The following is a 14,809-nucleotide window of genomic DNA, read 5'->3' as shown; positions in this document are numbered from 1 at the left end:
TAGTGAGGTATTTGTGGGTTTTTTTGATTCAAATTCTTTGATTTTGGAGTACATTTTAGAAACAGCAGAAAGTGAAGGCATTTAAAATTCTTGGTTAAAACGATTCTTTTAAACTAGATAAAAAATCTAGTTTTTAGCAAATTTCTTGTTTAAAGCTACATTTTAGTTAGGTTTTGTGTCTCAAAATGTGTCTCGTGCGTGGTAAACAATTCATTCGAGTCTCCTACTATACCAAACTGAACTCAGCTTTAACTAACCTAACCATACATTTATTTAGTTCTACATTAATTTAGTTCAGTACATCTATTTGGTTCCGTACATTTATTTAGTTTCATACATTTATTTAGTTCTACATTTATTTAGTTCTACATTTATTTAGTTCTACATTTATTTATTTAGTTCTACATTTATTTATTTAGTTCTATACTTTACTATACTACTTCCCACCCTTTTCAACATATACCTTCACGATTTGCCTGAAACTTTTAATGACGAAGATTCAAACTTAACTGAAATAAACAACACTGGTATAAACTGTCTTTTATATGCCGATGACGTGGTTATGCTGCCAAAGACACAAGGACTACAGCATCAGCTTAACAAATTGAATCTCTTCTGCAGCACTTCTAAACTGAAGGTCAATCTCGATAAACCAAAATTATCATTTTCAATAACGGAAGAATTTTAAACAATCATAAGTTTTATTTTGAAGACACAAAGATCGAAAATGTTAAAACATATAAATACCTAGGTCTGCTATTCTCCGCGGTAGGAACATTCTCTATCGCCCGAGAAGAACTTAAGAAAATCGCGTTAAAAGCCCTATTTAAACTTTGCAAGGATATGGGTGACCAGTTCAGAACAGATGTAAAACTTACAATAAGACTATTTAATTGTCTGATAAAACCAATCCTGTTGTATGGTAGCGAAGTCTGGGGTGTGGATGAGAAAAAGAATCTAAATAGCGACCCAACTGAAATGGTACAAGTTAAATTCTGCAAAATGCTGCTGGGCGTCAGCAAAAAAGCCTCAAATAGCACTTGTAGATCTGAGTTAGGTCTTTTCCCCCTCAGATCAACAGCAAAACAAAGAGCAAAAAAAAAATTTGGATTAAATTCATGAATAGAAACGATGACACTAAATTATCGTATCAAACAATTATAGATAGCCCCCCTATATTTGCTATTATACGGGTATGTGCCGCCCTATAGGGTATGGTTTTTCGGCTTTTGGGTCTGGGTAGGGTATCCTTTTTTTGACATTTTGTCTGGGATAGGGTTTCTTTTTAGTCTGGGATAGGGTTAACGATTTGGTCGTTTTTGTCTGGCGAATAGGCTACTCTTTCTGCCGACCAAAAACAATAAAAATGTTAGTAAATATTGATTGCAATCGATTATAAAACCTTATTTTCCGTCTTTTAGTCTGGGATAAAATATATATTTCTTAGTTTTAGTCTGGGGTAGGGATGTAAAATCAAAATTTTAGGTTTGGGATAGGGTCAGGGTTTTGAGGTCCTGGCGGCACACCAGACAGACAGACAGACAGACAGACAGACAGACAGACAGACAGACAGACAGACAGACAGACAGACAGACAGACAGACAGACGGACAGACAGACAGACTTCACTAACAAATCCAGCTGGACAGAGAAAATAAAATCCCAACTAGATAATTTAGGCTTTAGCTATATGTGGAGAGAAAACATTAATGAATTGATAACAGAACATCAAATACTAAAAATAATGAAAATAATCACGCAAAGAATAGAGGATCAAGAAATTCAAATCTGGCTTGCTGACATGCACAATGATTCAGGAAGAAAGGGCTCACAGAAAAACAAACTTAGAACTTACAGAATATTCAAAAAGGATTTCAAACAAGAGGAATATTTAACAGAAGTCAAAAATATTAAACACATAATAAGTTTAACAAAATTGAGAATAAGTGATCATTGCGTAGAAATAGAGAGAGGAAGATATACACGACCTTACACAAATCCGGAAGATAGAATATGTAAACTATGTAAAATTGGCGTAGAAAATGAAATTCATTTCTTATTTGTTTGTCCTTGCTACACATGTGAAAGAGATGGACTTCTCTCGGTAATAAACAATAGAATTTACTTCCAGTCACTTAATAATAACGATAAGCTTTCATATTATGAATGCAGCAAAAAACACTCAAAAAGTCATAGCTAAATATATCTATTATTGTTTTGACAAAATAAACAACAGCATCACTCGATCACTTATATACAATTTACGACCAGATACAGATTTTGAGTTAACTAAATATATTTTGTATGTCACTTTTCTTGTATATGTATGTATGTATATGTTAAAAATGTATGTAGCATTGTATGTATGTAAAACATTAATTTATTAGCCAACATCCAAAAGACGGTTTATCTGTACAAGGAGGTTAATAAATAAAATATCTAATCTAAATCTAATCATTTACTTAGTTTCACTACTTATTTAGTTCTACATTTAATATTTAGTTCTAGATTTATTTAGTGCAATGCACTTATTTAGTACCATGCACTTATCTAGTGCCATGCACTTATCTAGTGCCATGCACTTATTTATAAGTGCCATGCACTTATTTAGTGCCATGCACTTATCTAGTGACATGCACTTATCTAGTGACATGCACATATATAGTGCCATGCACTTATCTAGTGCCATGCACTTATTTATAAGTGCCATGCACTTATTTATAAGTGCCATACACTTATTTAGTGCCATGCACTTATTTAGTGCCATGCACTTATTTAGTGCCATGCACTTATCTAGTGCCATGCACATATATAGTGCCATGCACTTATTTAGTACCATGCACTTATTTAGTGCCATGCACATATATAGTGCCATGCACTTATCTAGTGTCATGCACTTATTTATAAGTGCCATGCACTTATTTATAAGTGCCATGCACTTACTTATAAGTGCCATGCACTTATTTAGTGCCATACATTTAATATTTATGAACATTTAAACTTTAACCATCACATAATTATAAGGGATATCTGTAGCAAGGGGGAAAAGAAAATGAGGGTCAGCTTATGAGGTTCAGAAATATGTTGCCAACAATAGCTAAGTTAAGGATTCATAAATCATTTATTCTAACGCAACTTAGGTATTGCCATACAGTCCGAAACTTTTATTGCACCTCAGATACTAGGAAGCAAGAACGATTGCAAGAGCACGCATTAAGGGCCATTTCCCCGGGGGGGGGGGGGTGGGGTACTCCGCCAGAATTTGGGTAGGGGTGTTCCGCTGGGATTCTGAAAGGGGTACCCTGTGTATGACAAAAAATTCGAATTTGTAGACCCTATTTATGACAAAAGATATAATTTATTGCACTGAGTTGTTCCTGTTTCAATTATCATGTCATCTAGCGTATCGTTTTTTTAAGACCATTAATAACAAGTTTCGGTCTATACAAAAGTAGAAACCCTGAATATGACTGGAAACTAAGGAAGAACTTGGAACTTGAGTGAAATTGCATACCCTGTTTATGACAAGAAGCTCCAAAAACCCTACCCTATTCAGCGGATCATCCCCGTATAGTCCATATATGGGAGTACCCCCCCCCCCCCCCGGGGCCATTTACTGCGATAGGAGTAGCTCATATGAGCAGCTTTTAAAGGAGGCAAAACTTCCAACATTGCAAAATCTTAGGCTACAGGATATAGCGCAATTTGTGTATAGGGTCAAAAACCATCTGGCCCCACCCTATATACCTGATCTTTTCCATGGCAATGGGTGTAGGTATAACCTTAGAAATTCAAGCGACTTCTTCATGCCAAGAATTCACACTATAACACATGGGAGGCACAGTATAAGGTATATGGGTCCTTTCATTTAATCAAAGCTTGATAAATCACTCAAAATGGCTGAATCCAATTAATATGTTTAGAAATCAAGTAAGGAAGTTGGACTTGGCCATATGGCTATCTCTACTCAGCAGTGTAAAGACTGCTTTTTGTGTCTAAATTAATTCATGTCTCTACTTGATCTATTGAATAATTCATTCTTATAGGGAATGCAGTGATCTGCAGTTTTCCATACCCGCAAACTCAGATGTCCTGATAGTAGTTTCAGTGTCTGGATAGACGTGGGGCGTCTGATTTTGTGGAAATGCAAACCTGTGGTACTTAGCTACTATTTTACTATCTACACATATAATCTATACACACTCAATTGAAGAATCGTTGTCGGGTTCAGAAATATATAACATAGAAGCTGAGACCATTTCGGTCTCAGCTTTTATGTTCTATGTTTCTGAACCCGACAACGACTCTTCAATTGAGTGTATAACATACCAGTCTGAACTAGCAATGTGGGAGGGGAGGGGGTAGAGTGGTGGGGGTGAACAGATGGTGTTGGGAGGGAATGTTTCATACCACAGGCAACCCACAAGAACAAAACACCAATAATTATTGATTTGAATTTAATCGGCTAACAGTTTACAACGCTGATCTGATCACAGTGCAGATCTGATTACAGCTTATGTAATAGGAAACCGATGACACAACACAGGAAACCCACAAAGAGCAAAGTTACTTTTCTAAAAAAAGCAAAAATATATATAGCCGGGTTCCCTGTGAATTTTGTATCAGATTTACAACACTCTTCACAGTCGAGATTTCTGTTGTGTTTTCCTTATGAGTTATTTATGAGTTTGATAATATTATTTAATATTTAGTTCTACATTTATTTAGTTCTACATTTAATATTTCGTTCTACATTTAATATTTAGTGCCATACATTTATTATTTAGTGCCATACATTTAATATTTAGTGCCATATACATTTAATATTTAATGCCACACATTAAATATCTAGTGCACACATTGAATATTTAGTGCCACACATTTAATATTATTGCCACACATTATAAAATATTTAGTGCCACACATTAAATATTTAGTGCCACACATTAAATATTTAGTGCCACACATTAAATATCTAGTGCACACATTAAATATCTAGTGCACACATTGAATATTCAGTGCCACACATTTAATATTATTGCCACACATTATAAAATATTTAGTGCCACACATTAAATATTTAGTGCCACACATTAAATATTTAGTGCCACACATTAAATATCTAGTGCACACATTGAATATTCAGTGCCACACATTTAATATTATTGCCACACATTAAAAAATATTTAGTGCCACACATTAAATATTTAGTGCCACACATTAAATATTCAGTGCCACACATTTAATATTATTGCCACACATTAAAAAATATTTAGTGCCACACATTAAATATTTAGTGCCACACATTAAATATCTAGTGCACACATTGAATATTCAGTGCCACACATTTAATATTATTGCCACACATTATAAAATATTTAGTGCTACACATTAAATATTTAGTGCCACACATTAAATATTTAGTGCCAAACATTGAATATTTAGTGCCACACATTAAAAAATATTTAGTGCCACACATTAAATATTTAGTGCCACACATTAAATATTTAGTGCCACACATTATAAAATACTTAGTGTCACGCATTAAATATTTAGTGCAACACATTAAATATTTAGTGCCATGCATTTAATATTTAGTGCCATTCATTTAATATTTAGTGCCACACATTTAATATTTAGTGCCACACATTTAATATTTAGTGCCACACATTTAATATTTAGTGCCACACATTTGATATTTAGTGCCATACATTTAATATTTAGTGCCACACATTTAATATTTAGTGCCATGCATTTAATATTTAGTGCCATACATTTAATATTTAGTGCCACACATTTAATATTTAGTGCCATGCATTTAATATTTAGTGCCATGCATTTAATATTTAGTGCCATACATTTAATATTTAGTGCCATACATTTAATATTTAGTGCCATACATTTAATATTTAGTGCCATGCATTTAATATTTAGTGCCATACATTTAATATTTAGTGCCATACATTTAATATTTAGTGCCATACATTTAATATTTAGTGCCATACATTTAATATTTAGTGCCATACATTTAATATTTAGTGCCTACACACATTTAATATTTAGTGCCTACACACATTAAATATTTAGTGCCTACACACATTAAATATTGAGTGCTATGCATTTAATATTTAGTGCCATACATTTAATATCTAGTGCTATGCATTTAATATTTAGTGCCATACATTTAATATTTAGTGCCCCGTACGAAACGGGCAGATCTGTTTTTGATCTGCTGCAGATCTGCCAAGAAGTCTGTTACAGATCTGCAAACAGTCTGCTAAAAATCTACAGACTATCTACAGATTATCTGTGGAATATCTGTTGATTATCTGCAGATTATCTGCAGATTATCTGCAGAATATCTGCATAAAGTCTGCCAAATTGATCTGCAGTTAGGTCTGTCAATTACAGACGTTCAGCAGATGCTAAACATTTGAGGACAATATGCTGGCTCCACCAATCATATCCCTTTTATTTAGAGAACAAAATAATGTTTGTTATCAACATTCCACAAGAACATGATTGCTGCAGATGAGTGATGTATAATATGATATCAGGTTACATCATAGAGATCACTACATGCATGGCATACTTCTGTAGATTAGTACGCCCATGCAATCGATCCTTACTCCATACCGAATCAGGAAAAAGAAAGAAAAAGCGTTTTCTAGCTGTCAACAAAGAATCCGTACTCAGACAATATGTAGCTACCTAATTTTTTTGGCATAAAGGCATTTTTCAAAACATCCTAAGTAAGTCATTGTGAGTGAAACACTAATATAGCTACTAATACACGCTTATAAACACACATCCTAAATGTAATAATATATATACTCAAAAATACAAACCTATATAAATCACTTATCTTACTACTTACTCCTTACAAATACACTTAAATTCCTAAAGATACTTTATATTAGTCCTTCAAAGACTTAAAATTTTGAAACTTCCTTAAGTTTTTTTCTCTTGGCTGTCCCAACTTTGTTGGTCAAAATTCGATTCATCTTGGAGACAGTCAACTCCGTGTTGTTTATGGAAGCGAACCGTCCAGAATAAGCTAGAAGAAAAAAGATAGCGTTTAGAAATTGCTTTTCCGTTTTAATTTCACGGCTCAACGATAAGTGCAAGTGCCCTATCTTTATTATTAAAACTTAGTCATTATTGTAATAATATATATAAGTTTTTAGGGACGGACCATTAGATAGTTGAGGGGGATGGGGGGTTGCGTAAATCCCCAAAAAATATCGAGCAAGCACTTAAACCTCAAAAAAGAAAAAAAATATCGTGCAACCTCTTCTGCTAGAAGAAAAATATCTAACTGTACGCAAAAAAATAATGTAAAAATATATATATATATCATGCCAACAAAATTCCTGCAATCGCCCATCAATTATCTAATTGTCCATCCCTTAGTTTAAGGGATTTTACTCCGACGAAGGAATAACGTCCGAAACGTCAGTAAGTTTTTTCATCTTTTCACGGTGTATAATTTACCTTTTCATCATTACTGTTTCATTAGAAACGCCGACGCAGCTCACACTAGTTTTTAGCTAGTTATATCTTCTTAGTTTAAGATTATAACGTAATAGGTGCTGACCTTTCACTGTCTTGACGATGTCCTGATTAAGTGTTGTCATCACGGACCCATCTTTTGACGTTAGTTTGCGGGTCCCGTGAGCCAGACTCGTGGCCAGTGTTTCATCACTAAAGAAAGTTTCTATAAGCAGCAGAAACAATTTTCTCGCATCTTTTCCGCTCTGGCTGTGAATGGAATGGAGCCTTGCAGAAGATATATATACTCCAGATCCTGGCACAAGTTCTTGCTTTCCAGGACCTGGAATGCTGGAGCATTCTTGATTGCTTTCTGCCTGAAATTTGAGAAACATTTTAGTGAGTCGTGCTAAACTACAAACCGTAAGACATAGCATTTGTATCAAATTAGTTACACTTACTGGTTTTAAGTTCTTTTCAGCATTGATGTTAGTTTGAGATGATGCCGATTCGTTGCATCCTACATATGATGTTTGATACTAAATTTAAAAAGAAAGGTTACAAACAACTCATTAAAATAATGTATTGATGTATAAACTATAAAAGATGCCGCTTACCTGGTTTGCAACGTCGCCTCCTTTGTAAGCGTTCAAAATGTTTTCGAGAAATTCAATGTTTTCAGAACTGATAGGAACTGTAAACAAAACAGACCAATTGTATTTGTTATTGTTGTTTGGTTTTCAATTAAAAGATTCATTTATACAAAAAGAGGTCCTAGAAAATCACGATTGTGAGAAAGCTTGAGATTTTGAATTCTCTTAATACAATAGGCGCTATAAGATTATCGCTATCTTAGTTTGTAATTCCGTTGTCGAACTTATAAGCGTGACTTTAATCGAATGGCATGCACACTGTACATGCAATCCTGTGCAAAACAATGAGAAGTACAAGGGAGAACTTACATGGTAATTGCCTTCTTTTTAGAGCTGCTATTTCTTCTTTGAGCTCATTTACCATTTCTGAGCAGTTTGAACAAGGAACGACTCTTTCGACTACTGGTTCAACTTCAATTTCGGATGTTGAAATGTCTTCCGCATCCAAGTCGTATAGAGATCGTAAGAAGTGACCCGTCTCCCCAAGAGATATTTCTTCAGTCACAGTGTTCGACGGACGTACTGGAGTGTAATATGGAAGTCCATGCGTGTTAGATGGAGGTGCATGAGTGTTAGGTGGAGGCGCATGAGTGTAAGATGGAGGTGCATGAGTGTTAGATGGAAGTGCATGAGTGTTAGATGGAGGTGCATGAGTGTTAGGTGGAGGTGCATGAGTGTAAGATGGAGGTGCACGAGTGTTAGATGGAGGTGCACGAGTGTTAGATGGAGGTGCACGAGTGTTAGATGGAGGTGCACGAGTGTTAGATGGAGGTGCATGAGTGTTAGATGGAGGTGCATGAGTGTAAGATGGAGGTGCATGAGTGTTAGGTGGAGGTCCAGGAGTTTCTGCTGTGGAAGGCTGATGGGTGGTGACATCAACTTCTGTTGCTTGATCCGTATAGCGTTCCTTGAAGAAAATAGCTGCTTGCGTTTTCCCCGCCTCTATTTCAGCATTCTTTTTATTTTTCAATTCTTCTTTCTTGCTTACCGGCTTCTGTTGTCGTGGGGCATTGTTTGTTTTCTTTACTATTTTGTTTTGGTTTTGGTGACCATCATTTCCTTCTTCACTCTCCAGAACAATTCTTGATTTTTTTCGCGGTCGTTTTTTGGCCGTGACTTCGCTCTCCATTTCCTCAGCAACCTTAACGCACTCCAGTTCGAGTTCCTCCTCGTTATCTGAAATACATATTTTGTGATTTGTACATCACTTAAGTCTCTTGCTTCAAGCTCTAAATGTTTCACTTTTAATCATCAATATATACCATTATTCTAGAAAGTCTAAAGGCATTATTTCCCTGTACTCAAAGAATCAAATCAAGGTATGCAAATGTACTAGTGTCACCATGTTGACTGTTGAAACCTAATAGCTGCATAGTCAACATTCCAAGTTTTTGCGCCTAAATTTAATTTCTACATATTCGGCGCCGCGCAAAAATTACCGAGTTTGATTTAGCTTATTGTTCTTTTTTTACCAAGTTGGTAAGAGTAGTTAATTTTGTTTAATATTCTCTTGTATAGATTTATATGTAGTAATTTTTTCAGATAATCCGTACTTTCGCGCAAGTCAGCTATGTTGCGAAGTACACAACCCTTAGTTAAATTGATCGACGGAATTCACTGACTTTCTTTATGCATGTAAAACATGAACATATTTGTAACTTAGGCCATGGCCTACGATGATTATTCAAAATTCGAAGACTGTATATTTTAACACTGATCATTTGTTAAGACTCACCTCCAATGATTATTATCTTGGCAGGATATGCTGTGAATTTAGCGGCCTTTCTACCTTTCCTGCTCTCCTCCCAATCTACCATAGTTGTTTCTCCCTCTTTGACATTTCCATGAATGTTCCTTGCACACACAACGCTGTACTGCTTATCTTGGATCCAGTAAACCAAAGCATAGGCCATTGTACGAATTTTGCTGAGAGGATGCTGTTAGCGTTGTCTAAAACCAATTCGGAAAATGGCGCGCAAAAGTGAACACCGCGTTTGAACTCAGTCCATAAAGTGACATTTGATCAGTCGATCGCTCTCAGATAACATGCCCTTATCGGATCGGTTTCCTATTGGTTGGGTACGAAGATCCATTTCAGAGAGAGGAACCGTGTTTACTTAAAATAGAAAAGAGTTCACACCAGCTTCCTAAGTATATTTATTTTCAGTTTTACCTGTCAACTTATAACCAAAGACCTACTGAACGCTTGTACAAATTATCATTTGCATTTCTGTAGATACGTATGCAGTCGTTGTATTCTTTGTCGTGGTCGTAATTTCTCTAAGACAACAGTAACTGTCAGCAGAATTTTATTTGGGATTGGTACCGTCTACTTTTTAGCAATGTTTTGGCGAGTAAAACTTGAACAACCGTAAGTTTTATGAGATCAAGATGATTGTACCTCAAAAACATTATTTTGTATTAAACTTATGAGAACTAAGTCAAGTGATAATTGACCCAATTCACTTTTAAGAAATCACAAGACTGAGCTAAGTAAACATAAAATGACAACAAAAACATCATCATTAGCGAGTTTCATATCCGAGTTTATAGCTAGGTTTTATCTTATTTTTGCCGAAATTCCAAATTTGAACAACGTTAAAATACGCTCGCTTCTAAGCAGCTTGTCAGTGATGCGTTTAGAATGCGTTCACTATTGTTGAAACGAACACCTGAAGGAACACCCTTCATATTAGGTTACGAGTGGGGAATGTATCTAACAGTCAAGTGTCTATAAGTCTCGCGTACGGCCGTGTTTAGCTTCGGATAATAGTTTTTTTTTCACCAATGGCTGAAAATACTGATGACTATTCTTCTTCTATTTGCAATGAAGAAACAACCGATGTTAATAAGCCTTTCGAAATACCCGGTTTGTTTTCCCAAGTCGAGGGAATAGCATGTGATATCAACTCAACATATTTTGAAGTGGATCAAGAAGACAACAGTCAAGTGTCTATTGGAGATGGACTAGAGGAAACAAATGACACAGCTATCAGTGAAGTTGGTTTTAGCCCCCAAAGTCCATCACAATCACTGGATATTTGTGACTATATGGACCTTTTGGAGAATTCCGAATATGTCGTTGATCCTGAGCAAAGGAGAGAAGAGGTTGACCTTTTAGAGCCCGAATTTGATGAAAGTCTTAATGATAGCACACCATGGCCCGAGGAATTATTTTCAAATGTTACCGATGACTATGATGAAATGTTTTCAACTCCAGCTGAAAACTTGTTCGAAGATGATGAAAGTGAAAACAATGATAGGCAAAACGACGAGCATCATCAACCGCTTTATCACAATGCCCCTTTGACAGTGTCAGAAAGTTTACTGCTGATCATTACTTTCGCCATACGGCATACACTATCTGGAAGCGCTCTGGAGGATTTGCTTGTTTTGATCAGTTTGCATTGCATCGCCCCTAATTTGTGCCGGAAATCCCTTCAACAGTTCCGAAAATTTTTCAAAAACATCAAGAATCCTTTGGTGTATCATCGTTACTGTTCTTATTGCTTCTTACTCATTGATGACAAAGCTACAGTTGTTTGTCCAAACACTCTTTGTGCACGAGACCTTACAAAGAGGAACTCCTGCTCTTTCTTTATAGAGATACCAATTGCGCAACAGATTTGCAATTTGTTTGCTAAAAATGGCTTTTATGACAGCTTAAGCTATCGTTTCAAAAGGACCAAAAAAAATGAAGACAACTTTGAAGATATTTACGACGGATCCGAGTATAAAAGACATTGCAACCCTGGTCTATTAGATTTTCAACACAACCTATCTTTGTTATGGAATACAGATGGTGTCCCAGTTTTCAAATCTTCTAAGTACTCAATATGGCCATTATACTTCGTTATTAACGAACTTCCGTTTGCTGAACGCACTAAGAGAGAAAACATGTTGTTTGCTGGGCTCTGGTTTGGAGATACTAAACCTTTCATGTTAACATTCTTACAACCTTTTCATTCATCTTTAAGAAAACTAGAAACGGATGGAATTAACGTAAAAGTGAAAAGTAGTGACAATAACGTTCGCCCTCTTGTATTGAGTAAAGTAATCTTGCTGGCGGGAACATGCGACTTGCCGGCGAAATGTCTGGTATGTAATACAATGCAATACAATGGAGAATATGGTTGCTCGAAATGTAAGCAAAAGGGCGAAACTGTTAAAGTTTCTGAGAGAGGACACGTCCACGCATTTCCATTTATTCGGCCGGATCCCACTGGACCACAAAGGACTCATTCAGAAACTCTAAAACACGCTGAAAAGGCAGTAAATAGTGGCAAGCATGTAGATGGTATTAAGGGACCATCATGGCTTGCTGGGCTTTCGAGTTATGACATCATCAAAGGAACTGCAATTGATTATATGCATGGGTTATGCCTTGGAGTCATGAAATCTTTGCTTGGCCTTTGGTTTGCCCCAGAACATTACGAACAAAGTTACAAAAGCAGATGAAAGGCTACTTCAATTACATCCTCCCTTTGAAATAGGACGAATACCAAGGACAGTTGAAAACCACAGAAAATATTGGAAGGCATCTGAGCTGAGGTCATTTTTACTTTATTATGGGATACCGGTGTTGTTTGGCATTTTGGATGACCATTATTTTCATCATTTTGCTGTTTTTAGTGAAGCATCATTTATTCTTTTACAAGACTCGATATCAGAGATACAACTGCAGCACTGTCAAAGACTCCTAGAATACTTTTGCTTTATGCTTCCCTATTTATATGAACTTCGTTATCAAACTATCAATATCCACAATCTTTTGCACCTTCCTCAAGCAGTGCGGGAACTTGGTCCGCTGTGGACCCATTCGTGTTTTCATTTTGAAGACAAGAATGGGTATATCTTAAAAATGATTCATGGCACGCAAAACGTTTCTTCGCAAATTGTCTCAGCAGTCTCTTTCATTCAAAATTTACCACAGATGGTAGAATCCCTTGAACGTAATTCAAGTGCTTTAGCTTTTTATCGGAAGCTAATTGGATTTCAACAAAATACACAGCAAACACAAGTAATGCATAATGCTTATGCACTTGGATCTTCTTTTTCTCGAGAGCTTACAAAGGAAGAGTACACTGCTCTAGCAAACGAACTAGGATACAATCCTGACTCGAACACTGTTCTTGCATTTACTCGAATAAAAAAGGATAAAGAGATTTTTCATTCAAGTTTGTACAGGAAAGCGACTGTTAGGAATAGCTATACCGTCATGTATCAATCTGGTGGAAACGGTTTAAGATTCGGGCAAATACTTTACTTTTTCCAATATAAGCCGAGTTGTACAAGGATGGGTAACTGTATGTTCAGATGCACATGCCATGCCTTCAATTACTCCATGATTCAAGAGCTTTCACAAGAGCAAGATATTAATTTGTGTACAGACGACTCATGTCCAGTTGAATTGACTCATGTAATTCCAGTTAAAAGGACAATTTTGAAAGTAATTCCTTTTTCAAGTATCGTCACAAAGTGTATATACCTAAGTTATAAACAAGAGCCATGTCACGAAGAAATAGCCTTTGTTGCAACTTTTCCTAACAAACTGGAACAATATTAATTTTTAAAAGATTTTATTTATCAATCATTTCTCTTTCAAATTTGTATCATAATATTGTCAACTTCAATTTCCGGTTGGCGTGCCCCAGTGCGGTGACCGTGCTGTTTTCATGCATTCATATACAAAAACCGCTCTTAGTTTACAACTATATCTGATTCAGTATAAACAAAGCAGGGAGAATGTAGAGTTTTATGTAGTTTAATGTGGTATTTACGAGGTTTTTGTTTTCTGATTCTGTTGAGATTTTGGGTAAACGTAACGAAGCCCTTGACGAAATCGTCCATGTGTTAACAGATAATATAAGTCTAAAATGAAGTCCCATGGACCTTCAGGATAGACCAGCGATTTAGTTAAAGTACAACTTTGACGAAAATTGGTCTCTCGGCCAAAGAGTTATTATGTACAGCGGTTTTACCTATGACGTCATAAGTACATGCAACCTTAGAGTAACGTACTTTGACCAGAATACATTTCTTGTTCGAGTTACCTCGAGTGTATTTGACGTTTTAAACGCCTTATCGTTTTAAACGCGTTAATGAATAAATCTAAACAGTCTTTTCTAAATCTTCGATACCTTATCAAATGATAAGTCAATTCGGGAAAGTTGGAAGCTCGCTATTACAAGGTCAACTGATGTTTGTTTAATTACGGTATGTACCGTGTTTGGAGTAGTTATCTATTTTCGAATGTGTATTTGAATTACTAGCGTTTAGAAATATTAGGCATAAAATGGAAACCAAAGGAGCACTTAAGAGTTGCCTCGAATAGTAGATTTGATAAGTCTTGATTATTTAGCGTAAGCCGAACCCTTTCTTAAACGCCATGCAGTCATCTGTTCATTAGATATTTTTGTCCAAACCACGAATCTTGAAAATAATTTTACTTAATAGCGGAAAATTATATAAAAAATTCTTGCAAATTAAGTTTTTGCCACTAAGGTTTATATAAAAAAGGTATAGATCACCCCAAAAATTAATGTTCTCGATATGATCTCCAGGACGATGCTACGCGCTGTTATTTGTTTGCATATTTTATGGCAGATTTTGCAGATGTTAGACAGATCTGTTTTTGATCTGCAGGTAGTCTGTAGAATATGATCA

The 14,809-nt window shown here is 35.7% G+C and overlaps 1 protein-coding gene and 1 pseudogene across 1 annotated transcript; one reads left to right on the top strand and one right to left on the bottom strand.

Moving 5' to 3' along the window:
• Nucleotides 1-6,451: 6,451 nt before the first annotated feature.
• Nucleotides 6,452-10,824, bottom strand: LOC148909900 (uncharacterized). The gene is made up of 6 exons (XM_089033305.1): nt 9,879-10,824; nt 8,453-9,319; nt 8,108-8,184; nt 7,952-8,029; nt 7,597-7,867; nt 6,452-7,056 (listed from the first exon to the last, which is right to left on the bottom strand). Exons 1-6 carry the CDS (start codon nt 10,054-10,056, stop codon nt 6,932-6,934), a joined length of 1,596 nt encoding a protein of 531 aa, XP_088889431.1. The 5' UTR covers nt 10,057-10,824; the 3' UTR covers nt 6,452-6,931.
• A 106-nt stretch (nt 10,825-10,930) lies between these two features.
• On the top strand, nt 10,931-14,359 carry LOC148909899 (uncharacterized; annotated as a pseudogene).
• Nucleotides 14,360-14,809: the final 450 nt, after the last annotated feature.

This window comes from Actinia tenebrosa, unplaced genomic scaffold (assembly GCF_029948245.1).
Source record: "Actinia tenebrosa isolate PJP-AT-01 unplaced genomic scaffold, QUT_ActTen_1.0 PGA_scaffold1__47_contigs__length_23844297, whole genome shotgun sequence".
Lineage (NCBI taxonomy): Eukaryota > Metazoa > Cnidaria > Anthozoa > Actiniaria > Actiniidae > Actinia > Actinia tenebrosa.
This window is presented reverse-complemented; position numbering and strand designations above follow the sequence as displayed.